We start from the raw sequence: 24,283 nt of genomic DNA, 5'->3' as shown, positions 1-24,283 counted from the left end.
CATCAGCGCAAGCGTCAAGAAGTAATTTCCATCCTTTGTCCCATCTATTTCGTGCAAGCGACGCCGAAATGCACCGCCCCGCACAAGATCTACGCCCCATCAGCGCTCCCGCTGTAAGGCTGACGGACCGCCAGACATAGTCGCACCGACTTCAGATCCCAGCCAATGATTATTCTTGACCCCAGGATGTCTAAGCATATCGCATCCGTCGCTGAAGAAAGTACACAATTAGTCGGCAAGCGTCAACAACGTACTGTACAGCCCTCCGGAACCGTGACTTCCGTCTAGGACAGCTGATGGTGCTGGTAAGACCGATGAGAACAATGGAGGTATAAGTAAAGCAGCGTAGAACACCCAGTTGGAGAATCATCCCCTTACACAACAACCAAGAAACCATACTACCATCTCATCTTTTCCTCTTTACTTTCCATTATCTCCTTGTTTCCTGACTGTCTACCCAAGCCTTCGCTTCTTAATCAGTAATCATGCTCACCATCACCAACATCGTGGTCGCTTCGCTCGCTCTCGGTGCCGTTCAGGCTCTCCCTCAGCATATCCATGCGAGACAGGACAATGCTACTTCCACTCCTGCTGCCCCGGCCGCACCTGCTTCGACGCCTGACATTTTCGACGACCTCCTGACTGCTCCTACGGCTATCAAGCGCTTCCAAAGGCTTTTGACTGTTGGAGAAGGCCCTGAAGGTCCTGAGCTCCTGAAGGGAGACGACCTCCGCAAGGCGACCGTCTTCACTTTCGACAGGAATGCGAAGCCAGCTCCTGGCGCAGAGGGTGGCGTTGCGGTCGCAGCTGTAAGTCTCCTCATTCCTGTAATCAACAAACCTTATACTAATCCCCTCCCCAGAACATCGGAAACTTCCCCATCCTGACCGGTCTCGGCATCTCCACCACCGTTGGTTTCCTCGAACCCTGCGGCATCAACACTCCCCACGTCCACCCTCGTGCCACCGAGATGCTCACCCTTGTTGAAGGCGAGAAGATGGAATTCGGTTTCGTCCTCGAAAACGCCCTCGTTGGACCCAAGCAGAACCCAGAAGTCGCCGGATACCTCAACGCCTTCGAGGCTACCGTGTTCCCCCAGGGCTCCATCCACTACCAGTTCAACAACAACTGCAAGCCGGCGACTTTTGTGGCCGCGCTCAACTCCGAGGACCCTGGTACTAGCCAGATTGCGCAGAACTTCTTTGCTCTTAACTCGGAGGTTGTGGATGCTACGCTTGGTTTCCCGGTAGGTTACATTTGTCAGAATGGTGTGGAGTTTGTGCTAACATGAGAAAAGGGTCAAATCAACAGCAAGAACATCGACGAGTTCGGTGCTTCTCTTCCTGCCAACCTTGCCCGTGATGCCAGAGCTTGCATGGCTAAGTGTGGACAGTAAATTCACCGGGGAAGTCGTAACACGTTGAGCGAGACTGGGATGGTTTAATATGGCACGACGACATCTTCGAATGCAGCATACATAGCGACGGCGTGATTCGGATTCTTTGAGCGATTGGTGGGCAGCACTTATTGGTTTTACTTCTTTGTGGATTTACCTTGATTTCGTTTGTCACTTAGCTATACACTCCTTATACAAGCGAATAGAAAACACTTGTTTATTAGAACTACTGCCTTTTGTCATGCGGGAGTGTTTGTCTCGTACACGCGCCTGGATCTGCGGTCGGCTTTGTCGGAGGTAAACTTCTACGAAAACTGGATATAACGAGAAAGTGAGGTCTAGGTAATCTAAGGGACAATTCGTGAACGCGGAAAGAGCAAAAAAAATGTGACTGTCAATATATGGTGGAGAGTTGACCCGAGCTGGCTCGAGGGTACTGGACCCTGGAAATGTTATTCTGGTGACTGTTCCCGGCCCCGCAACGACTCATCCAGTTGGGCGCAGGGCGCAAGACAAACCAACCACTCGCACGCTTCGACTGAGCTTGATAAAGACAGCCTTAAATCTTTATTCTTGCACACTCCTACTTTCTCCAAATCACTCTATTATTCTCCTTTCGGTCTCAAGTCAATTGGCACACAAGCTGCCCCTCGTACCCCACCACGGCCGACACAATGGCAGACCCCGCGGCAATCCAGCAGGAAATCGCGGACATTGAGAAGAGAATCGAAGAAGCGCAAACACAACTCAAGGATGCAAAGTCAAGATTACAAAAAGCCCAGGCGGCTTCGTTCGTCAACCCCGGCGGGAACATGTCCGAGGAAGAAAAGATGGCGCTCATCAAGGTCAATCTGGCGGAGGTCTTGAACCCAGAAATCATGGACGAGGCGCTGAAGAAGCAAGGACACTTGAAGGTTTACTGGGGTACTGCGACAACAGGACGGCCACACTGCGGTTACGTATGTTTACATCGCGAGATACGGTCGCGTGCACTGCTAACGACATATGCTGTAGTTTGTACCTATCCTCAAGCTCGCGCAGTTCCTCGCTGCAGGCTGCCACGTCAAGATCCTTCTCGCAGATATTCACGGTTTCCTCGACAACCTAAAAGCGCCCATCGAGCTCGTCAAGTTCCGCGCAGAATACTACCGCTACACCATCACCGCGCTACTCAAGGCCGTCAAGGTGCCAATCGACAAGCTAGAGTTCGTGCTGGGATCAAGCTATGAGTTGAACTCGGACTACACCATGGACCTGCTTAGACTAGCAAGTATAACAAGCGAAGCAGCAGCAAAGAAAGCCGGCGCAGAAGTCGTCAAGCAAACCGAGAACGCGCCCTTGAGTGGCCTCATCTACCCACTTATGCAAGCCCTCGACGAGCAGTACCTCGACGTAGACGTCCAATTCGGAGGCGTAGACCAACGCAAGATTTTCGCGCTCGCAAAAGACGTGCTCCCCAAGATCGGCTACAAAGAGCGCGCCCACTTGATGAACCCTATGGTTCCCGGTCTACAAGGAGGAAAGATGAGCTCGTCCGACCCAGACTCCAAAATCGACGTGCTAGACGACGCAGACGTAGTAAAGCGCAAGCTCAAGAAAGCGCACGCCGCGCCCAAGGTCGTCGAAGAAAACGGCGTCCTAAGCTTCGTCGAATACGTCCTCCTCCCCGCCAGCCACCTCAACTACGGCGAGCCCAAATTCGTTGTCAAGCGCCGCGATGCCGAACCCCTTACCTACACCGATATCAAGAAGATGCAAGAAGACTACGCAAACGACATTCTCACACCCCAGGATCTCAAGCCTGCTGTTACAGAGGCGCTCAATGCCCTTCTTGAGCCAGTGCAGAAGGAGTTCCAGGGGAACCAGGCGTGGAAGGATATCGAGCAGAAGGCTTACCCGCCGCCGCCCGTGGTTAAGAAAGAGAAGAAGGTTAAGAATAAGGGTACTTTCCACCCGAAGCAGAGGAATGTTGAGGCTAAGCCTGATGGGCATGTTGAGGGTGAGGATAAGGCGAAGGTTGATGTTGGCACTGAGGGCGGGGATAAGGCTATTGAGGGACTGAGTTTGGAGGAGAAGAAGTAGATGGGTTGGATGGAGATGTTTAGTGATACCGCGTAGATGGAGCATACGAGTTGCGTCCGCCGATTGCCTATGTCTGCAGCATATCTCTGATTTTATTAGTGATGGCAACATGCTCTGGCTGGTGCAAATTCCTCGTCCCCCAAGCAGCCTAGAAGAGACTGTCACAAACTTCCACATCCAACAGCCGTTGGTCCCCTTGCTCTTCCAAAGCCGCCAGTGCTACCAGCCTGTCCTCGAAGCAGCTGGCTTCGCACCTTTCCCCATCCCTGTGAATATCTGTCCAAGCATCCCCACCCTTCCCCTCAAGAATACAGCTCCGCCTCGTCCACCCTTCTCATCTCTGGCACCCCACCCATCTCCCCATGCCCCCCATGCTCCGGTCTCTTCAACGCCGTCCCCTCCTTCAAATACAAGATCAACCTAAACGCCGCATTCCCATTCAAATAATACCGATGCAATCGCTTACTCCTTATAAACCCCAACCTCTCATACAATTTCAAACTCGCAGTATTCGACACCTCGGTCTCTAGGACGATCTCGTCGGCGTCGCGCGCAGTCATGGCATCGATGGCGAGGCGAACAAGCTGCGTGGCTATGCCGCGGCCGCGGTACTCTTCTTGCGTGGCGAGCATGGCGATGTAACCGCGGTAGGTACCGCTGCGGTGGGGTTCGAGTTTGCAGGTTATCACGCCGATGAGAGTGTTTGTGGGAGAGAGGGCCTAGGGTTTGAGCGTTAGAGAGAGTGTTCTGGGGAGGGGAGGATGGGGAAGTACCATGTAGCATAAATCACCCCATTGGTATAAGAAGTACCGGTATACATAGATACTGTATGGCTCAGACAGGTCTTTAGAGATTAGTTGGCGGATAGCGGGGAGGTATCGCTCTTCTTTCGAGGGTTCGTATTGGACATATTGGAGGTCGTCGGGTTCTTTCAGCTGTTTGGTCGAGGGTGTCGCCGTCGCCGTCGCATCAACTGTGACGTCGCCATCTTCATTGTTGGCCATGGCGCGTGGGAAGGAGAGCAATGCGCGTATGCGAAGCCCCTCATAGCGGCCGGCTTGGCCCGCCGTGTCAGGAACGTGCTTTCTCGTGCATCCTTGTGCCGATCATTCCGTCACATGCCGAGGGACGATAACCAAAAACAATCTCGTGGCAGTCGCTCCCGCTTCCTCGTACAACCCCGCGTAGGATATTTTGACAACACTTCGTTCATGTCTTTCCTGAGACGCCGCTTCGGCGGTGGCGGCGGTGGCGACGATAGCGAGATCTCGACGCCCGAACTATCCCGCGAACCTTCTCCCGGACCGGATGGGAAATTCAAACGTCCTGCGAACTTGCGCCTGATTACCGCGGAGCAGTTACAGACGCTCAAGAAGAGGGGGCAACATAAGAAACGGAGAAACTTCTGGGTGTTTGGTCTGGGAGGCATATTCGGGTTGTTGCTGGCGGGCTTCTTTGCGAGCAGTAATGACATGATTGATCTGAGTAGTTTGGAGGGCGTCAACTTGGAGAGCATCATGGAGGCGCTGCCAGACAACTTTGTGAAGAGCGCGCAGCAGATGCAGGTACGCGCGACTTCCGCTCCCTCCATAGGAGGACTGAATGGGAGACCCTGCGCATCCAGAGGAATCGAGGCTGACTGCCCCAACTCAGTAGAAATCAGAAAAAGACGCCGTAAACTACGATTCCTTCGCCGTTGGTCTGCACGCGCAGAAACAAGGCATCAAAGCCAAACACCCTGTTATCATGATCCCCGGTGTCATCTCGACGGGTCTTGAATCTTGGGGCACAGAAGAAGAGTCAAGACAATACTTCCGCAAGAGACTATGGGGATCATGGACAATGATGCGCGCGCTTGTCCTGGATAAGGCGCAATGGAAACGACATATCATGCTCGACAAAGACAGCGGTCTCGATCCACCGGGCGTGAAGCTACGAGCAGCTCAAGGTTTCGACGCAGCCGACTTCTTCATAACAGGCTATTGGATATGGAATAAGATTCTGGAGAACCTCGCTACCATCGGGTATGATCCAGGCAACGCCTTCACAGCAGCCTACGACTGGCGCATGTCATACATGAACTATGAGATACGCGACCAGTATTTCACGCGCCTCAAGTCGCACATCGAAGTCGCCGTGCGCGTGTCTGATAAGAAAGTCGTCCTGCTCTCCCATTCCATGGGCTCACAGGTTCTCTACTACTTCCTCCACTGGGTCGAAGCAGAAGGTTACGGCAACGGCGGCCCAAACTGGGTCGACGAATACATCGACAGCTGGATCAACATCAGCGGCTGCATGCTCGGCGCCCTAAAAGACATGCCCGCCGTCCTCTCCGGCGAAATGAAAGACACGGCCCAACTCAACGCCTTCGCCGTCTACGGCCTCGAACGCTTTCTCTCGCGCTACGAACGCGCCGAGATCTTCCGCGCAATGCCCGGTCTCTCTTCCATGCTGCCCCTCGGCGGTAACGCCGTCTGGGGCGACGAGACCGGCGCGCCCGACGACTTACCAGGCCAAAACGTAACGTTTGGCCCGTTCATCCGGTTCCGAAATGCAAACAGCACGATGACGCAGAAGAATATCACTGTGGATGATAGTCTCCCCTTTCTCTTCCGCAATACGGAGCCCTGGTTCAAGAAAATGATTCAAACTTCCTACTCCCACGGCGTTGCCCACACGACCAAACACGTCGAAGACAACCAGTTCCTTCCCGCGAAATGGGTGAACCCCCTCGAGACCCGGTTGCCACTCGCTCCCAACTTGAAGATTTACTGTTTCTACGGTGTAGGTAAAGATACGGAACGTGCGTATTATTACCGCAGTGATGATGATCCGTTGTCAGGGTTGAATGTTACCCTCGACACGATGTTTACCCAGCAGGAGGGCAATGTAGATCATGGCGTTGTCATGGGCGAGGGGGATGGCACGGTTAATCTGTTGTCGAGTGGGTATATGTGCACGAAGGGGTGGAAGATGAAGAGGTATAATCCCGCCGGGGTGAAGGTGACGACGTTTGAGATGAAGCATGAGCCTGATCGCTTTAGTCCGAGGGGGGGACCTAATACTGGTATGTCTTCTCTATCCCTCTCTCCCTCGCTTTCTTCTGATTTTGGATTCATGCTAACGATTCATGTGAAATAGCGGATCACGTAGACATCCTAGGCAGAATGTCGCTCAACGATCTCATTCTGCAGGTCGCCGGTGGAAGGGGCGAGTTGATTCAGGATACTATTCATTCTAATATTAGGGAGTATGCTGAGAAGGTTAAGATATATGAGGAGGAAGACTGAGGTCCTGGAGGAAAGGGGGGTTGTTTATATGACTAGCGATGACAGCGATGACGATCCTGGGTAGGGAGATGATGTTGGGCATGGATAGAGGTGGACGGCTCAGATCAGACTGATCGACTGATCGATTGCTAGAGACCTTGGGAATGATACCATAGACTACTGTTTACCACTCACTACACTCTTATCCATCTTTCTCACCCAGGAGACCAGGTTGGACAACCGTGTTTCCACTATGCTAAGTTAAGAGACGGTGTCCTCCAAGCTAATGCTGTTGTTCGGGTACTTGGCCTGGTGAATCTGTGTTGGGAGCTTGTTCTCCTTCTCCTTCTCCTTCTCCATCGTTTTCGCTTTCTGCAGCAATAGGATAATGATGGTTTTCCTCCTCTTCTACTATTGCCTCTCCCTCCTCCTCCACTACCCCCATTCCCTCCTCCTCTACCTCCCCCTCAGACCCAGACTAAAAGTCCGCCTTCCCACCCATAACCTTCGCCGCATTAACCGCACTCATCTTGTTCGCCCAGCCCTGCGCAGGAACAATCTTGCGCACCGTCCTAACCTCATCCGACGCATATCCTGGAATACGGATATTGTAATTGCGCTCGAGTATGACTTGAATATCGCGGATATCAAGCTGGGGCGAGTCGCGAAGCTTGCTAAGCTTGCACGCGTTGCTGATGACGTTGTCGACGAAGTCGTCGGCGAGTTGGAGGACGGCCTGCGGAGTGGTTAGACATTGTGTTTGAGGGTATAAAGGACATGCGACTTACCTCTTCGACTTCTGGTGTCAAGGCCTCTTCTGATCCACCGGTTACCTGTCTTACGAGCTCATCTAGCTTCCGCTTGCTGAGCACGCGGTCGCCTTCACCTTCGAGCTGGAAGGGGGGTGGACGCGGGATAACGGGCTGGCCCATGGGTCCTGGCGCGCCGTTGGTAGGGCCGCTCATAGTAGGTCGAGATTGGCCCATGTGGACGGCCTGTGGTGAGGTCACGTTGAGATGGCGTGGGATAGGCATCTTGGGGTTGTTGAGCTGCTCGCGCTCGCGACTCCCAAAGTTGCCGCCTTGTCCGCCTTGCTGCATGGGTGTGTTTGTGCGTTGCGGATCGGTGTAGGAACGGTTTGCGGCGCTGACGGCGGCGCTGTGAGAGAGAGGGATTGGTGGGCCGGGCGCGTTGGAGGCGGCGGATTGCGGGTGTGGTGAATTGCTCTGCTGGTGCGCGTTCGCTTGCATGGGGTTGATCTGAGGTCGCTGCTGTTGTTGCTGGTGAAAGTTCTGTTGCTGTTGTCCCTGCGCAAATTGCGGCATCTGGTTCGGAGGCATTGTCTGCGCATGAGGCCCTGGCGGAGGTCTAGCTTGCTGCTGTCCTTGCTGCATTTGTTGCTGCTGCGGAAGTGAAGGCGGCATCTGCTGGTTGTGTTGTTGATTATGTTGCTGTTGCGGCGGGCCCTGCTGGTGGTTCCCTTGATTTGCCTGCATGTTGAACTGAGGTTGGGGTTGGGATTGGGTTTGCGATTGTTGTTGGGGTTGTGGTTGTAGTGTCTGTCCGCCCTCAATCTTGATCTGCGGCTCCTCTTTCACTTGGGGCTGCGCTGGCATGCTAGGTTGTGAAGGCTGGCGCTGAGGCGCTTGGGGCTGTTGTTGCGGCGGTTGCTGCTGCTGTTGCTGCTGTGGGGGCGATTGCGCTGTGTTCTGGCCCTGAGGTTGCGCCTGAGCCTGGCCCTGCGCATTTCCCTCGCGCTCCTCCTTCCACTGCTTCTGCATGGCACGGAACTTGTCAATCTGAGCCTTAATCTTGGCAGACTCCTTCTCAATATTGGCCTTCATCATGAGCTGCTCCTGAGGTAGTTCCTGCCCATTGTTCTGCCTTTCGGTAAGCTGATGAACAAGTCTCCGTCTCTGTTCGTTAAAGGAAGCTTGTTTGGCAAGCATGTTCAGATAACCAGACCGGTACTCCTTGATTTTGGTTTCGTACTCGGGTGTGCCTGGCGCCGGTCCATTCGTAGGTCCCTGCATGGGGAACTCGTGGACATGCTTGACGATGGCAGGATCAACCTGGCCGCGCCCTGGGTTCTGGCCTTGGTTGGGCTGTTGTCCTTGGTTTTGCTGGTTGGGTTGCGCGCCGGCACCACCAGCTCCTCCATTGGGACCTTGACCCCCTTCCTGCTTGACCGCGTTGGGGTTCTGCTGGCCGGCTGCACTTGACTGTCCAGCTTGTCCTTGATTCTGATTTCCCTGTTGCTGTTGTGCCTTCATCTTTGCGCGATATTGGCGTTCGCGCGCGATGAACTTTTGCGACCAGTCCGTCAGCTTCTGACGCGCCGTGGTATTCTCCTGGCTGCCCTGCGGGTTGTTGTTGAAGATGTTCCAAGAGCTCTGCATGATCAAGCGGTACTTCTGCTTCTCGTCTTCGGGAAGACATTGTAGCTTGAGGATGTCATCGGGGCGTAGCAGCTGTTGACCTTGCTGCTGGCCGCCGCTGGCCTGCTGTGGCTGGGATTCGCTCATCGCGAGGGCTGCGGACTTCGGAGCCGCGCGTTGGAGGGTCGAGTCGTATGCGAGCTTTGATGCGGGAAGAGGTTTTGGTATTGTCGCGTAGTTGCCGTGATTAAAAAATGAGTGGCGGAGATGGGTTTTTGGTGTATGAAGTTTGATAGTGGGAGTGGTGAGGTTTGGAGTGATGGTCCATGGATGGAGGCCAAGCACCCGACTCCCATGTCGCGTTTGTACGACTGCACGTGCACGCGTCCTTACTCACAAATATAATGTGGATCAACCGAGCAACTTCTCTATTATCTTGCATCTGAATAGTACTACCGCTCCGATGCAAAGGGTATCTCACTACTCTGAGAATCTATCTTCGAAACCTCACCTTTCGCGAGCGCCCGCTCTCTGGTATTTCGGACCTCCCACTCGAATTCCTTGAGTGCCCTCATCTCGCTACCAACAAACAACAACCCCATCAATCCATCGATGACACCCACGCTAAATCCCAGCGTGCTCAATAGCATCAGTATGAAGGCAACGTAGTTCTTGGGTGACCACCAGACACCAATCAGACAGCCAACGGAGAAAGAGAGCTGGTAGAAGAAGTGACCAATGCGCAGCTTGCGCTGGATCCTTTCTCGGACCTGGTACTTGAGTATGGTTGCCATGATCTCATCGTAGACCTCGATGGGCAGATATTGCTCAGGCAGTGCCCATGGAGATAGCCGTATGGCTGATGGATCAGTAGAGGTTCTCGTCAATGTCGCTTCGACAGAGAAATGGTCGCTCAAGGAACAGTGTAGCGTAGGATGACGCATCGCCATGCCTACATTGGCTTCCTTGAGCTCCCACTCCGCTGTCTCCTCCTTTGTCTCCGGATGGTGGTATCGACCGCTGCTGAAGAAGACGTAGTCAAGTCGCTTCGCGTTCGGGTCTGGGACGGCAGGATCTATCTGCACATTTTCGCCCTTATTGAGACGTCTCTGTTGTCCTTTGTTCCATCGCCAGGAGTTCAGCTCACTATCGCATGTTGCTCCATTGACAGTCATATTGAACTGCGCAGATGGCATTGGTACGCCGCGAACTTGCTCGACCTTGTCTTTCGCTGCTCCGATGGAGGATTCAGGGTGAAGGATGCGCCATACGTCTCGAACAGGCGAATGCGTTTCTATGATGCGGTGTGCGAGGGATAAGGGGATCATGTTGAAGTCGCCCATGCCGATGACGAGATGTCCGCGTTCAGCCGCTGCGCGCATGAGTTTTGTGATTTCCCACGCTTGGGCTGTTCGGTGGCAGATGTAGGAATCGTGTGGTTCGCGTTCGTACGGGGCGTGAAGCTACCCAAGTCAGTATATGTACTTTGTGGTTGAAAGAGCGACTAACATGCGTGCAAAACACCTCTGCGATGTCTCTCTTGGACGGCCCCATCTGAATCCTCGCACATGCGACTCCCTTGCCCACGAACCAATCGCCGCGATAGAATGCAGCAGGCCGTCCATTCAGAGGATACCGCACCATGTTGCTCTCGAGAATAGGCCATCTTGACAGAATGACTAAACCACCACCAAAGATTCCGCTGTGGTAGAACTTGCCATAAGGCAGTATATGTTGTGTCTTCTCCCGAATGGCATTGTAGTCTTGCTGCGTCCAGCACTCCTGGAGCCCTACAATGTCTGGCTGCGGACTGGCGGCGGCGATCTGATTTCCTATTTCGGTAAGGCGCTCATTGCGGAGTTTGGAAATGAACTTGAGGCCCCAGCAATTGAGCGACAGGATGCGTATACTCGAAGGTGGTGGGCCGAGTTGTGAATCCATTGTGTAGGGTGACGCGAGTTAAACTGACGGGTATGATGCAACCCAGGAAATGTACCTGAGATGCTGCAGGGATGCTGGGGACCGCCTGCACGCTAACTTTCCCACTGCCGATCAGTCGCGTTCCAATTCACTACGCAACATCAAATCAACTACCACACTGGAAATGGACGCTACCCGATCGACCTCACCCAAAAGACGGCGCGAAGACGAAGACGGCTACGACGATGAACGGCCACGCAAACGCTCCGCCTCCCACGAGCCGCCCAATGCCTCCCCAAGCTACAGGATAGCGGAAAGACCCGCGCGCCGGTACAGCAGAGGAGACAGCGACGACGACCAACACGAATACAGAGACAGACGGCCCTCCTACTCGCGCTCGCGATCACGGACACGCCGCTCCAGCACCTCATCCTCGCACCAGCGCCGCACCTCCCCACCCTCAAAACCCACCACTCTAAACTATGCGCCCACTCTCATCCTGCGCGGCCACAAGAAAGCCATATCATGCGTCAAATTCTCGCCCGACGGCCGCTACATCGCCAGCGCCTCAGCCGACTGCACAATCAAGATCTGGGACGCCCACACCGGCGCCCTCGAACACACGCTCGAAGGCCACCTCGCAGGTATAAGCACGATATGCTGGTCTCTCGACTCCAAGATCCTAGCCAGTGGCTCCGACGATAAGAGCATAAGACTCTGGGACACGACCACGGGACTCGCCCACCCCACGCCTTTCATCGGCCACCACAACTACGTCTACAGCATAGCCTTCAGCCCCAAAGGCAACATGCTCGTCTCAGGCTCCTACGACGAAGCAGTCTATCTCTGGGACGTCCGCGCCGCGCGCGTCATGCGGTCTCTGCCAGCGCACTCCGACCCTGTTGGCAGTGTAGACTTTGTCCGCGACGGCACGCTCATCGTGTCGTGTTCGCACGACGGCTTGATTCGTGTCTGGGACACAGCAACAGGCCAGTGCCTCCGCACCCTCGTCCATGAAGACAACGCCCCCGTCTCCTCGGTCATCTTCTCGCCAAACGGCAAATACATCCTCGCGTGGACACTAGACTCGTGTATCCGCCTTTGGAACTACATTGAAGGGAAAGGGAAGTGCGTGAAAACGTATCAAGGACATGTGAATAAACAGTACTCGCTGTCTGGTGCGTTTGGCACGTATACTGGCAAAGAAGAGGGTGTCGAATACGCATTCGTTGCGTCTGGCGATGAAGAGGGGCAGGTGGTGTTGTGGGATGTTAGTAGTAAGAATGTGTTGCAGAGGCTGGAGGGGCATGGCGATGCGGTGCTGAGTGTGCATACGCATCCGACTGAGAAGCTGATTGTAAGCGCGGGGTTGGATCGCACGATTAGGCTTTGGAGACCGAAGGAAGGTGAAGCAGTTGTCAATGGGGAGAAAGAGAGTGAGAAGGTCGATGGGGATGGAGAGGGAGAGGGTGTAAATGGGATCAAGCGGGAGGAGACGAATGGATTTGATTCTGATGTTTTGCCGCCGAACCCGTTTGCTGAGGGCTGAGAGGGGCCAATCAAACAGCGGTCTGGGAATAGCCAAGAAGAAGATGAAAAGATTTGAATAGGATGTGGTGTAGTTTAGATACCCAAGTAACTAGCGTTCGATTGCTAGCACAGATTCTCCCTGGTCCTGTTGTCCGTAAATCGTTAAGGATCGAAACGCCTCATGCTTTTTGGTATACCCCAAACGCCTCCCATGCTGCGAACAAAATCGCGTCAAGTCAAAAGAAAACGCCATGAAAATGCACTACCACCATCTTCCCTTACTTCCCCCGTCACATCCACTCATCTAACTGAAATGTATACCCTCTTGGTTGAAAGCATAGAGTAGCTTCAAGAAATCCCCTTCATCACACAACCGCGCCCGCTTATCCGCCAACTGCGTCTCATCTTCCAACACCTTCCTCACCTTCTCCCTGACCAACTCGCTCAACCTCCCCTTCCTCTTCCTGTTCACACCATTGACCCTCTTCTTGCTCTCCGCCTGGAGTTGTTTGAAGAAATCAGGGAGCTCGTCGTCGGGATCGTCGGGGTCGGAGAAACCTTTGAATTCGTCATCGAGGTCCATGTCCGCTTCGTCGTTGTTGTCTTCCGTGATCTCTGAAGGATCGACAGGCGAATCATCAACGGCAATATCGTTCTGCGCACACCACAACCGATAATTCCCCCCTAGCAGTTCCAATACCGCCGCCGTACCCAAAAAACTCGCCCTCAACGTCCTGTTCTTCCGCACAAAACATATCCGGAGCAATCCATCCCACTCCTCATACGCAATTTGCGGCCGTGGGTTCTTCGGCTCGATACGCACAACGTTGCTCTCGACCTGCGGCGGCGGGTTGAAGTTGTTGCGGCCTACTTTCATGACGTGGGAGACTTTACTCCACATCTGCACGTTGACGGAGAGACGGGAGTAGAGTTTCTCGCCTGGACGTGCGAAGAGGCGCATGGCGAATTCGCGCTGAAACATGAGGATGCAGCAGCGGGGTGAGTGGGCGAGGGCGAGCAGTTTGAAGACCAAGGGTGAGGAAATTTGATAAGGCGTGTTGCTTATGCAGACGTCGAAACGAGGTAGTTCGGCTTTTATCACATCGCCCAAGCGTATCGTCAATCGCTTCTCCTCGGGACTGCCTTGGACTCGTTTTGTCAATTCGGCGGCCATACGGGGATCCATTTCTACGGCTGTTACTTGTTTGGCCGCCTTCAAAATCAAGACTGTCAAGTTTCCTGTTCCCGGACCCACTTCGAGGACGTGATCGGATTGTTTCAGGTGCGCTTTTTGGACGATGGCGGTTGCGACACCGGGGTTTTTCAAGATGTGCTGGCCGAGGTCTTTGTCCATCTTAAAGATTGAGTGCGCGGCGGAGGCTTTTGCGGAAGTGGCGGCGGGGCGCGCGTAGGGAGAGGCATCTTTGTCCGCGCCTTTGCTGCGCTTTTGCTTTGCTTTCGGCATGGTGGGTGGTTGTGGGTAGGTCTGATGCGGTCGAGTGGCTTTTTCGTTGACGGAGAGAGATCGCGCGAGATCTGAGTAGTGCTGCGACGAGCTCGAGCGTGTAGGCTTGGCGGGTGTGGGTACTGGCCGAACTTGCGATCGATTGGTGTGGGCTGTTGGATCTGGCGACGATAATTTTTGGTGTTGCAGAGCGGATTTACCGCGGGGTTAAGACATGTGAGCGCGCGACTAGCGTAGTCGCGTTCACCCTATGAGTTCCATGACGTTGATGCGAGTTCCGACGCATTCTCATGGTAGTTGCGCAAATTCTACTATTCGCGTATGAGACACAGTTTCGCGAAGCAAGCCTTCAGTATCCTGTTTTCATCCCCTTGTCACTCTTTCAAAGCCACCACAAACAGTCGTTGCCTCCTGAAATACCCATCCTTTCCGACGCGCTCCTTCCTCAGCAACCCCAGCAATTGTAGTCACTATCAGCATCGCAATTACTCCCACGTGGTACCACGTGCCCCTGAGCACCTAAAAGTACAAAAGTACAGCCTATCTCGACCTTCACCCGATCCACAGTCACCTAGGAATGTTATTAGGAGTAACACCCTGATCACCTTCTCTCACCTTTACCTTCGTTGCGCGCGCCCGTTTGCCGTCTACAAAAGAAGCTTTTCAGCCTTCAACCTTCGTCGCTCCCATACCTCGCTCCTTACTACCTCGAGAGCGCCAGGAGCCTTAGCAACCTCTTTGACAAACTCTAATCAGCCTTTGGCTACAAGAATCATGGCCAGAAAGATCTCTAATGCAACCTCAGACTCATCCCTTTCACCTCCTCCCGATAACCTCATGTCAGCAACCGAAGCCGCCATCGTCCCCCAGCCAGCAGACAGTGGCAAGAAACGAAAGGCCGAGACAACACCACGCACAAAGAGGACTAGAGCACAGCAAGTCGACGTCGAAGATGCTGTTGATGGTGTCGACGAGTCGCCTCGACCCAAACGTCGCGCTACCAAGAAGATAAAGGTCACAGAAGAAGTGGAAGATGAAGTCATGGCCCAAGAGAGCGGTGATGGCGAGGGCAAGTCTAAGAAAGCCGTCTCAAGACGTAACAAGACTGCCGCTACGAAGAAAACCGTAGCTGAGGACGAATCAACTGAAGCCGAAATTGATGCTCAAATTGAGGTCAACGCAGATGGGGATGACAAGATCATGACCAAGGTCTCCGTTAAGAAGACCACACGAGGCAAGAAGAGCAAGGCTAAGAACGAAGAGAGCGACCATGAAGACAAGCCCAAGCCCAAGCCCAAGCCTAGGTCAAAGGGCAAAGGCAGTACAGCAAAGATCTTACCACCACTTGCAGATCGCACCAAAGACTCTAAGCATCTGATTGGCGCCCACGTCAGCTCCGCCGGAGGTTAGTCCATATCACACTCTCATCTGCTGTTTCCGAAGACCACTGGCTAACATGGACTCGACAATAATCGTTTAGGTGTACACAACTCCATCATCAACCTTGTATATATCGGGTATGTTTTCGACTTTCCACACTCACCATCTTGAGTCATCGCTAACATCTACAGCGCCAATGCCTTCGCTCTATTCCTGAAGAACCAACGCAAATGGGAAACCATCGAGATGGATCCAGAACATGCTGCGCTTTTCATTCAGGGCTGCAAGGACCATGGCATCAACGCTGCGGACTGCTGTCTGCCCCACGGTTCCTACCTGGTCAACCTTGCTCACCCCGATCCCGCTCGCAAGAAGCAGGCCTACGACTCCTTCTTCAACGACTTGACACGCTGCCATGCACTTGGCATCCGGTATTACAACTTCCATCCTGGAAATGCCAATGCCACCACTCGCGAGGAAGGTATTCGCATCATCGCCGAGAATCTCAACCGAGCACATGCAGATCCGGCGACTGGTAGCGTTGTCACTGTACTTGAGACAATGGCAACTCTCGGCAACACTATTGGAGGTACATTCGCTGACATCGCCGCGATCATTAACCTCATCAAGGACAAGAGTCGTGTTGGTGTTTGCCTAGACACATGTCACGTCTTCGCCGCCGGCTACGATCTCCGTTCCCCTGAAGCCTTTGCCGCGACTATGGGCAAGTTCGACCAGGAGATCGGGCTAGAGTATCTCAAAGCCTTCCACGTCAACGACAGCAAAGCCCCACTGTCTAGCTTCCGCGATCTCCACGCCCGCATCGGCACCGGATATCTAGGCCTCCAAGCCTTCCACAACCTCATGAACGACGAGCGCTTCCACGGCCTCCCCATGGTTCTCGAAACACCCGTAGATAGCGTCGATGCCAATGGCAAGAAGACCGAAGACAAGGGTATCTGGGCACGCGAGATCAAGATGCTCGAGAGCCTCGTCGGCATGGACAACACCTCCGACGAGTTCAAGCAGTTGGAAGCAAAGCTTCTAGCCGAAGGCGCCGCTGAGCGCGAGCGCGTCGGCGATCAAGTCCAGCGCAAGGCGATCAAGGACGCGAAGCCTAAGAAGAAGCGCGCTACTAAGAAGAAGGCGGAGAGTGAGGAGGATGAGGAGGACATGGAGGAATGAGAAACAACCACTTGAGTACGTCAAGTAGTGCCATCAGAAGGGATGGGTGGCGCGTGAACTATCTTACCCCCGGGGTAACTGTTCCGGCTCTGGTGTCATCCCTTTGATCGTCTGGTGGAAGATGGGCACGGGGCTGATGAGAGCAGGAGAAAAGTGCTTTGCAGATGCGTTGATTTGAGTTGATTTTGGCTTCGGCCGTTTTCGTGCGATACCCCAATTTCATTGCATGGAAAGCATCTTCGTTGGGGGGATGCTGGGTATATACCATACGGAGTCACAAGACACATATCATGAACGGTCAATAGTTCTGACAAGGCGTACGTAACTGCACTGCAAGTTGCTTAGGCATCACTTGGCTCCGCGACATGCATCGGCACGCCTTATACTACGGTGTACCCTGTGGACTGACTCCCTAGTTGGGTCACCGAGATGCCGAGCGCGGGTGCCGAGAGCTTGTGTGTGCCGATTTAACTTGTAAGGCGTAGTGCGTAGGGAAGCTTACTTTGCGTTCCGTTAAGCTAGTGAGCTCGATGACTGATTAGGCAAGAGGGATGGCCAAGCTTACCTGTGCCCGAAGTTTGTAGGAATTGGGGGATTCGATTTGTTCGGAGGGATCTCGGGGAATTGTGGGGTTGTGGTCAGTGTATGGGAGCAAGGCTTCACTTTGCTCAGGTCATGAGAAGACGCGTGGAGGCTTGGGTAGCATTCGCATGGAGGATTGCACCCGGTGACACATTTGCCAATATCTGAAGAGTATCCGAGCGAATGTCTCATGTCGTTGAGATGCTACTACTGCACACTGATGGAAAAGATGATGCCCAGGTGTACGGTGAAGCAGCCACACCAGTATCACTTGCAGTCCACGCTGCACGTAGTGAAGTAACATGAAGTAGGAACAGTAAGAGGAACACAAGCCACAGTTCCGGCTCACTGGCCAGATACAGAGGAATACTGATGCTTCTTGGAGGGTTCAAGGCTTCTGGCGTGGGAGGATCTATTTCGGTTCTAGCGGCTTGGCGTTCCCTATCACTCACCAGGGCTTGCAGTCCAGAGTCTGCCTTTCCGTCTCTTCTCTACACAAGCTGCATACGCGGTCTGACGACATGTGTAACACACTCGGCGAGCATGTCTGCGACCACTCAGAGCACACTCATCATACAACTGTGTGCGTCGCGTCCCGGACTCATATAAAGTCTGACCAATCAACCCCACCTTTCGTCCAATCTAGCTTGATCAGGTTCCATTTCGCGAACACGTGGGGTGACGAGCGTCTTCTTCAGCCATCCGTCCACCGCTAGATCAGGGTGCAGAACATTGACCCCTGTGGACCTAAGCCTCGCCTGCAGCCACGGTATGGAACTTCCCCGAGACGCCTGACGGAGGCAGGCAGTCTGCATACATCATACACAGCATTGTTCGGCAGCCATATGGCCACTGATGTGCGTTGACAGCAAAGGATCCAGCTCCAGCTTCTCGTAGTCCTATCTATTTCTACGTCTCATCTTTGCGTCATTCATTTCGCTTGTTAGCCATCCTTGGAAAGTGCAGTATTGTGGAAGTATGGTTGGTGTTCCGAAAAGCACTGGGTGCCTCATCTGCCGCAAGAGGAAGATTAGTAAGTCGTCTGTGGCCCTCTTCCTTGCGGATAACGCCTGACTAAGGACAGAGTGCGGTAAGGCTAGCTCCACAAGAACGCCCCGACTCAACCATTCTGACTAGTGACGATCAAGACGAAAGTTGGCCAACCTGTTTAAACTGCCAGAAGAATGGAAAGCAATGTCCAGGAGCCCCCGCGCGACACACGTTCAGAGATCTCGGGCATAGGCTGAGTGGAGGCGCCACGCACTCCTCTGTAGAAGAAACTGCATCACCAGGTAAGCTGATATTCAGTGCACACGACTATGATCCTGATTCTGTCACAGATCCGGACAGGCAATTAACGCAATTGAATGAGAAGTTTGCCGACAATGGGTCCGTCACCCACAAATTCAGGATATCGAACAAGAGTTCAACGCCTCGGAAAAGGTCTCCACGATCAAGTTCAATCAGCTCAAGTCCACCGTCACCCTTTCTAAGACAGCCGTCGCCATCGCAGCATCAACAACTCGCGCGCTCCTTAATCGCAGCTACCACAACAGGCAGTACTGGGCACCGCATGTCCGTGTTTGGTCCTTTCATCCAAGAAGTACCGGCTAGGATTGGACACAACGCTGCTCTCGATGCAGCAGTTACCGTACTCGTCAACGTCCATACCTCGCTGGTCTATAAGAAAACTGCAGACGAGATCGTTTCGCCAGAGTTGTATATCCGGGCAATCAAAACGCTCCAGGGATGCCTCGAAAATCAGCAATTAGGCATGTCGCCCAATACCCTCTGCGCATCAATACTTCTTGGTCTTGTAGAAGTAAGTCTTACCTGGTTGAGCTTGTAGCCATACTAATATTCCCAGGCTTTTGCAGGTCCAAGAACAGGCAACCGATACTTGACGCACGTAGGCGGCGCCGGACGATTAATGGAATTACAAGGGCCTTCTAGATATACCGACAGTTTCACGAAAGAGATGCTGCGCTTCAATAGAGGCGGAATAGTAAGTCGACCCAAGTCACGATGATGTGGTTAAGACTCAGGCATACACAAGAAAGCTAGCTCAAGACTAATGCATTGGCAGATTATTACGTGCATATACGAACGAAAGCCATGTTTTCTCACATCACCTGAATGGCGAGAGATCGCTTTCGACAAGACCGGGCTCAGTTTCGATGACTGCCTGAATACCGACTTGATGCAATACATGGCCGAGTTGCCTGGTATCTTCAATACGCTGAAAGAGTTGGACGAAACTTGCATCCTGCAACCGCCCCAAACTACGAGCTTTGAGTTCAGCTCCAATGGCGAACTGTATAAACCGTTGATCGACACGCCCCCATCACTCGACTTCTCCACCGACTCTTTCGACGATATCGACTTCCTAGAAGACATACGGCCGGTCAAAACAACATATCCAATCAGCGCAAACCCATACACATCTCAGTACGAATCTGTACGGACAACACTTCTGTACAAGGTATATGAACTCAAAGACGCACTCCGCAGTCTAGGCGAACACATGAACACGAAGCTCACAAATGGCATCGCTGTCTCGGAAACACAGGCAAGAGAAAAGAACAGTCCCGTACAAACAACCTACCACTTCAACAACTGGCGCGACATGACCGCCTACAACTGCTTCTGGTCCGTCATCATCCTAACAAACAAAGTCCTAATGCGCCTCCTCCCACCCTTCGACCAAGCACGCTATGAACTCCAATGCGAATGCCGCTGCGCCGCCGTCGAAATTTGCAAAACATGGGAGGATGCATGGGCCAGCAGACCGATCGGCGCGTTTCACACTGGCTTGAGCTTTGTCGTTGCATACGAGTTCTGCACACCGGAAGTCCAGGCATGGATAGTAAAGAGTTTGAATTCTCTTCTGGATTATCATCAGGTCGATGCGTTTCGTTGGTCCGACGAGGTTATTGTTAGTATGGCGGAGAAACTTGCTGGAGAGGGGCCGGCGGTTGCGTTTTCGAATGTTAGGGTTGAGGGGGAGGGGCGCTGAATGGATGGTGTTACTATCAAGTTTGCATGCATTCGGACTACCGATTTTTCAGAATTGTATTCCATTACTGATACCCAATAGAAAACGAGTTTGAGGAACATACAAAAAGAACACAACGAACATTGCCAACGGTTTCTTAACTCCGTGCCTCTTATTCGCCGCTCAGCTCTGTGTCACCACAGTACCAGTGCCTTGCGTCAATACACTAACAGAGCTCTGCTGACTGACAAACACAACCAGGACGGCCGAATATGCTGCCGTAGCTGCTATGATTTCCTTCCTTGCTGCATCTGTAAAAAATCCCAACCATGCAGCAAAAGCCAACACGAACCCTGTGAGTGTAGCCAATTTGGCAACCATGTGGTCTTCCAGCCGCCACAGAATCCAAATGGGGGCTATAAGGTAGATCATCGATATAACTGTGACTACAAACGTGATGAAGCGTTGCATCTTTTTCTCGTTGATATACTTCGCTTTCAGAGATGACTCGGGTGTCTGTAATTGTGAGCAAGAAGAAGAATAGTAATGGACATAGGAGATGCAGGACGCATACCAGGAAGAAGGGCCAAAGGAACTTATCAAAAAAATTGGATGTGTAGGGGTCGTTCTCAGGAATGGTGTGCAGACTGATAAGATCTGAGAACGCTCTGCAGCAGTCTTCGCCGCCGAAGATTCGTTCTTGATACTTCAGTCTATGACCCCACCATCTTTTATTATCGTGGTATGTCGGATTAGAAACGAATCGATCGATTGCATCGACTTGTCGTCCAGCAGGGGGCTCAAGCTGCAGAACCTGACTGTAAGCGATCAAAAGATCATCTATAACATATCTCAGCGTCCTTTTACACTCAACCGGATGTTGAACAGCCTCATACAGTATTCCTTGATTGTGGTACCAACACGGTCACCGTAGTCTTCGCTCTCGGGTTCTTCCAGATCCCGTCCATCATCCATGCACGCTTCATGTTTCTTCTCCATACTTCTGAGTTCTCTACTCAAGAGGAGTATTCGGTATATGGCTAGCTTGTCATATCTTCGGAATATCGCGCCAGCTTTGCTGGAGTCATTTCCCAGGAATTCGGCAATGAAATGGGGATCTTCTCTCAAATGCTGGCTCCTGGATCGGACGTCCCTAAACTGGTCCATTTGATTGGAGTCCTCGGGAATCGCGTGAGGATCTCGAACAGGTTGCACTTCCGCTGGGATTCCCGCATTGTCACACTGGGCGACAGACATAGGCGGACTGGAATTTGGGACGCTGAGGGGAATGGGGACTAATATTAAAAGTCTAAAAGAGCTTGTTCGCAGCTCTCAGTGAGGTAAAGGCGCTTAGTAGTCTTATCACTTCAGCCTGGAAGGTGTCTACGAGGCCGTCGTCTATTTTGCCCATACCTGGTTAACCTTGGTTTTCAGCTCTGGAAGCAAGCTCTTGTTTGTAGCCAGTGAGCGTCCGCGGAGGTCAGCCACATCAGCCTCCAAAAATCATTTAGGTCTAGATTCAGTTGCAAAACAACCTTTTCAATGCATACTATAGGAGCGTTGCCGCAATAGTTATCGTAGGCTGAATGATCGTCTTCGCTCGGGAGATCCACCTACTTCGATCTCCTCCCCATTGTCTACGACAACACACACCATCGAACACTCTACAACAAGAACCAATCGTCTGAACATCCTTCCAGGGGCTTCATTATTTGTTTCTCAATACTCTTTCATTGCGCGGATTCGCAGTCCACACAAGGCTCCAAACTTGCTACCAGTCCTCCGCACAATGGCCACACCACTGGAGGCCTCCATCAAGACACCGCGAAGACAGTCAACATCCGACGCATATGGCCCTGATGATATACACCATCGACCTCCAGGAGCACGGCATCATGAGAGACCGCACCCAAACAACGGAAAGAAAAAGATGATTAAGTGGCTCAAGTTTTGGGAGAGAGATGGTAAAAAGAAGAATGGGGGAGGTTGACGAGCGTGGATTATAAAGGCTACTATACCTTATACAAGAAAAGAATTGAACAGGTACGCAGACTACATCAGAACAGAAACATGCAAAGTGGGGAACTTAATGATGATATAGGCTCTAGGGTGTTTACTTTCTTCCTACGTTAACGGCACAACCTGTTATTTGTCATGTGCAATTGAATGGGAGAGATAGGATTAACGGCCACGGAAGAATTGGTGGTTAGATGATCGGTCACTCGCCGGTGCTAGTTACTCGCCCGTAAGGTACGTTGTAAGTTATGTCTCTAAAGCTACATGTGTTTTCTCTTTCTTATCAACACCTAGCCACAATAGATCAGGTCGGCTATAATGGCCACAAACGTCCAAGAAACTTTTTGCCTTCAAAATATCATCAAGCTGCAGTTCCGCGTAAATAAACCCCTCTTCTGTCTCTGGAGGACCATCAGCCACCAGGCGCCCATCGGGGCCAAAGATAGCTGAGCTACCTCCACCAGGGGTATTCATGGTGAGGCCAGAAGCTGTCCGTAGTGTAGCGATGCCTGCCTCACTCATTACCGCTGTAGTATGTAAAACAAAGGATTGCGACTCCATGGCGTAGACTTGAGAGAGGCTGCGGGCACCTGGTTACCAACAACATTAGTTAAGGATTATTATGGTCGTATACAATATAGTACCGCACCTTCTTTGCTCATGGAATACAAGTCTGGACCGCCACTGTGTTCATACAGCGGCGGCCACGCAGCAACATGTATACTTTCTCTTTGATGGTAAGTGTGGTATTTAAGTAGTGGTTGCGTGTGCTCCCAGCAAGCCAGGGCACCAACACGTCCAACGTCTGGCAGCTCCACGACGTTGTGGAGAGAAGAGCCAGATGCATCTCCAAATATCGTCCTCTCCATGTGCGTCGCTTTCAGCTTCCGACGCATGACTTCAATACTACCCTCGGCATTTATGATAGCTTGTGAGATATAAAGCGAGCCTTTGTAGTTCTCGCTGAACCCAAGCACAACGGCAATGTGGTGGTCTGCAGCACTCTGACAGATGCGGCGCATCTCGATTGAGTCTACTTGCAGAGAATTCTTCATGTAGGCTGTTGAGAGCTCGAAGTCTACGGGCCTTGTCCTGGCACTACATATCAGCATACTTTGGAAATCTACGAAGAACAGCTGTATTCGCGAACGTACCAAATCCAGGCAGGATAGCCTGGAATCCAACATTCAGGGAACGACACAAGTTTTGCGCCGTTTTCTGCTGCCTCGCGGATCAAGCGGCAGGTCTTCTCGACAGCCTTTTGCAAGTCAAGCCATGCTGGCTCGAACTGAGCGACAGCAACGTAAACAGTGGATGTTGGCTGATGTGACATGATGTGGACAGTGTGTGTTGAGCATAGAATAGTGAAGGCATCTGACTATGTTGTATTTCGAAGAGGGTATTTATTGCGGAATTACAAAGGACAGTACAGCTTACTTTCGCATTAGCGACGGAATTACTGCAGCCGCCAGACAGGTGAGCACAAAGCTACAGAGGTGTACCAATCTTATATAGCAATATGAAAGGCGGGGCTCCTGACTGCTAGCAACGGAACCTTTCCGCTAGATAGCCAAGACACGTCCAATCAGGCATCTCGGCGAGCTTCGAAGTCGACGTATCTCTAAACCAGCAACCTTATCTCTGGTTTCGGCGTTTCTCTGTTGATAGACGGTCATCTTGATGCAAACAGACGCATGATGTGACCGAAACAATGCTAAGCCGCGGACATATTGCTCTGCAACTGCCCCAATTGCTCGGGTGATGAGTATCACATATACCTGGGTGGTTCCCGAACAGACTGCACTGCTCTTCCCGCTCTTCTCCTCTATTCATCGACTCTATTCCAAAAATCTCAATGCCGTTCTTCATTCTTGAGCCTGCCAACGGCACGTTGCGGCCATCAGGTACAAGCGTCATTCAGGATCATGCGCGACACCGCAGGTGTCCTCGATTCTGACAGATGCTGGCAGTATTCAGGCAGCAATACAGACTCAGCTTTCGACCCAGCTCCCAACGCTTCGTTGCGCGATCTTATGGCTTCCTAGCTATTCGCGATTAAACTGTCTGGTTTACTGCGATATTCGC

General features: G+C 52.5%; 11 protein-coding genes across 11 annotated transcripts; 6 read left to right on the top strand and 5 right to left on the bottom strand.

Moving 5' to 3' along the window:
• Positions 1-176: 176 nt before the first annotated feature.
• Positions 177-1,482, top strand: BKA58DRAFT_71372 (RmlC-like cupin domain-containing protein). The gene is made up of 3 exons (XM_046175770.1): positions 177-809; positions 863-1,246; positions 1,298-1,482. The coding sequence occupies exons 1-3, from the start codon at positions 486-488 to the stop codon at positions 1,394-1,396; spliced, it is 807 nt and encodes a 268-aa protein (XP_046020064.1). The 5' UTR covers positions 177-485; the 3' UTR covers positions 1,397-1,482.
• Positions 1,483-2,070: 588 nt separating this feature from the next.
• On the top strand, positions 2,071-3,478 carry BKA58DRAFT_415324 (tRNA synthetases class I-domain-containing protein; the record flags this gene model as incomplete). Its single annotated transcript, XM_046172540.1, has 2 exons — positions 2,071-2,355; positions 2,411-3,478. 2 exons carry the CDS (start codon positions 2,071-2,073, stop codon positions 3,476-3,478), a joined length of 1,353 nt encoding a protein of 450 aa, XP_046020063.1.
• A 151-nt stretch (positions 3,479-3,629) lies between these two features.
• Positions 3,630-4,573, bottom strand: BKA58DRAFT_71323 (acyl-CoA N-acyltransferase). The gene is made up of 2 exons (XM_046175769.1): positions 4,252-4,573; positions 3,630-4,197 (listed from the first exon to the last, which is right to left on the bottom strand). The coding sequence occupies exons 1-2, from the start codon at positions 4,480-4,482 to the stop codon at positions 3,781-3,783; spliced, it is 648 nt and encodes a 215-aa protein (XP_046020062.1). The 5' UTR covers positions 4,483-4,573; the 3' UTR covers positions 3,630-3,780.
• Positions 4,548-7,105, top strand: BKA58DRAFT_395175 (Lecithin:cholesterol acyltransferase-domain-containing protein). The gene is made up of 3 exons (XM_046171263.1): positions 4,548-5,043; positions 5,135-6,545; positions 6,620-7,105. Exons 1-3 carry the CDS (start codon positions 4,597-4,599, stop codon positions 6,766-6,768), a joined length of 2,007 nt encoding a protein of 668 aa, XP_046020061.1. The 5' UTR covers positions 4,548-4,596; the 3' UTR covers positions 6,769-7,105.
• On the bottom strand, positions 7,093-11,157 carry BKA58DRAFT_432906 (uncharacterized protein). Its single transcript, XM_046173150.1, has 4 exons — positions 10,635-11,157; positions 9,637-10,588; positions 7,536-9,280; positions 7,093-7,483 (listed from the first exon to the last, which is right to left on the bottom strand). The coding sequence occupies exons 1-4, from the start codon at positions 11,064-11,066 to the stop codon at positions 7,226-7,228; spliced, it is 3,387 nt and encodes a 1,128-aa protein (XP_046020060.1). The 5' UTR covers positions 11,067-11,157; the 3' UTR covers positions 7,093-7,225.
• Positions 11,158-11,204: 47 nt separating this feature from the next.
• BKA58DRAFT_395170 (WD40-repeat-containing domain protein) lies at positions 11,205-12,657 on the top strand. The gene has a single exon (XM_046171262.1). It carries the CDS (start codon positions 11,230-11,232, stop codon positions 12,592-12,594), a length of 1,365 nt encoding a protein of 454 aa, XP_046020059.1. The 5' UTR covers positions 11,205-11,229; the 3' UTR covers positions 12,595-12,657.
• On the bottom strand, positions 12,658-14,194 carry BKA58DRAFT_395169 (S-adenosyl-L-methionine-dependent methyltransferase). Its single transcript, XM_046171261.1, has one exon. The coding sequence runs from the start codon at positions 14,038-14,040 to the stop codon at positions 12,880-12,882; it is 1,161 nt and encodes a 386-aa protein (XP_046020058.1). The 5' UTR covers positions 14,041-14,194; the 3' UTR covers positions 12,658-12,879.
• Positions 14,195-14,814: 620 nt separating this feature from the next.
• Positions 14,815-16,605, top strand: BKA58DRAFT_445049 (DNA-lyase; the record flags this gene model as incomplete). The annotated part of the gene is made up of 3 exons (XM_046174119.1): positions 14,815-15,445; positions 15,521-15,557; positions 15,612-16,605. The coding sequence occupies 3 exons, from the start codon at positions 14,815-14,817 to the stop codon at positions 16,603-16,605; spliced, it is 1,662 nt and encodes a 553-aa protein (XP_046020057.1).
• Positions 16,606-18,165: 1,560 nt separating this feature from the next.
• On the top strand, positions 18,166-20,203 carry BKA58DRAFT_406613 (uncharacterized protein; the record flags this gene model as incomplete). Its single annotated transcript, XM_046171971.1, has 5 exons — positions 18,166-18,220; positions 18,267-18,479; positions 18,528-19,009; positions 19,055-19,192; positions 19,274-20,203. The coding sequence occupies 5 exons, from the start codon at positions 18,166-18,168 to the stop codon at positions 20,201-20,203; spliced, it is 1,818 nt and encodes a 605-aa protein (XP_046020056.1).
• An 81-nt stretch (positions 20,204-20,284) lies between these two features.
• Positions 20,285-21,524, bottom strand: BKA58DRAFT_71232 (uncharacterized protein). Its single transcript, XM_046175767.1, has 3 exons — positions 21,079-21,524; positions 20,757-21,022; positions 20,285-20,698 (listed from the first exon to the last, which is right to left on the bottom strand). Exons 1-3 carry the CDS (start codon positions 21,437-21,439, stop codon positions 20,366-20,368), a joined length of 960 nt encoding a protein of 319 aa, XP_046020055.1. The 5' UTR covers positions 21,440-21,524; the 3' UTR covers positions 20,285-20,365.
• A 920-nt stretch (positions 21,525-22,444) lies between these two features.
• BKA58DRAFT_326268 (carbon-nitrogen hydrolase) lies at positions 22,445-23,531 on the bottom strand (the record flags this gene model as incomplete). The annotated part of the gene is made up of 3 exons (XM_046168050.1): positions 22,445-22,788; positions 22,848-23,290; positions 23,353-23,531. The coding sequence occupies 3 exons, from the start codon at positions 23,529-23,531 to the stop codon at positions 22,445-22,447; spliced, it is 966 nt and encodes a 321-aa protein (XP_046020054.1).
• Positions 23,532-24,283: the final 752 nt, after the last annotated feature.

Source organism: Alternaria rosae, assembly GCF_020736505.1.
Source record: "Alternaria rosae strain MPI-PUGE-AT-0040 chromosome Unknown BKA58scaffold_14, whole genome shotgun sequence".
NCBI classification, from domain to species: domain Eukaryota; kingdom Fungi; phylum Ascomycota; class Dothideomycetes; order Pleosporales; family Pleosporaceae; genus Alternaria; species Alternaria rosae.
The sequence above is the reverse complement of the archived record's forward strand: the minus strand, read 5'-3'. Positions and strand labels throughout refer to the sequence as shown.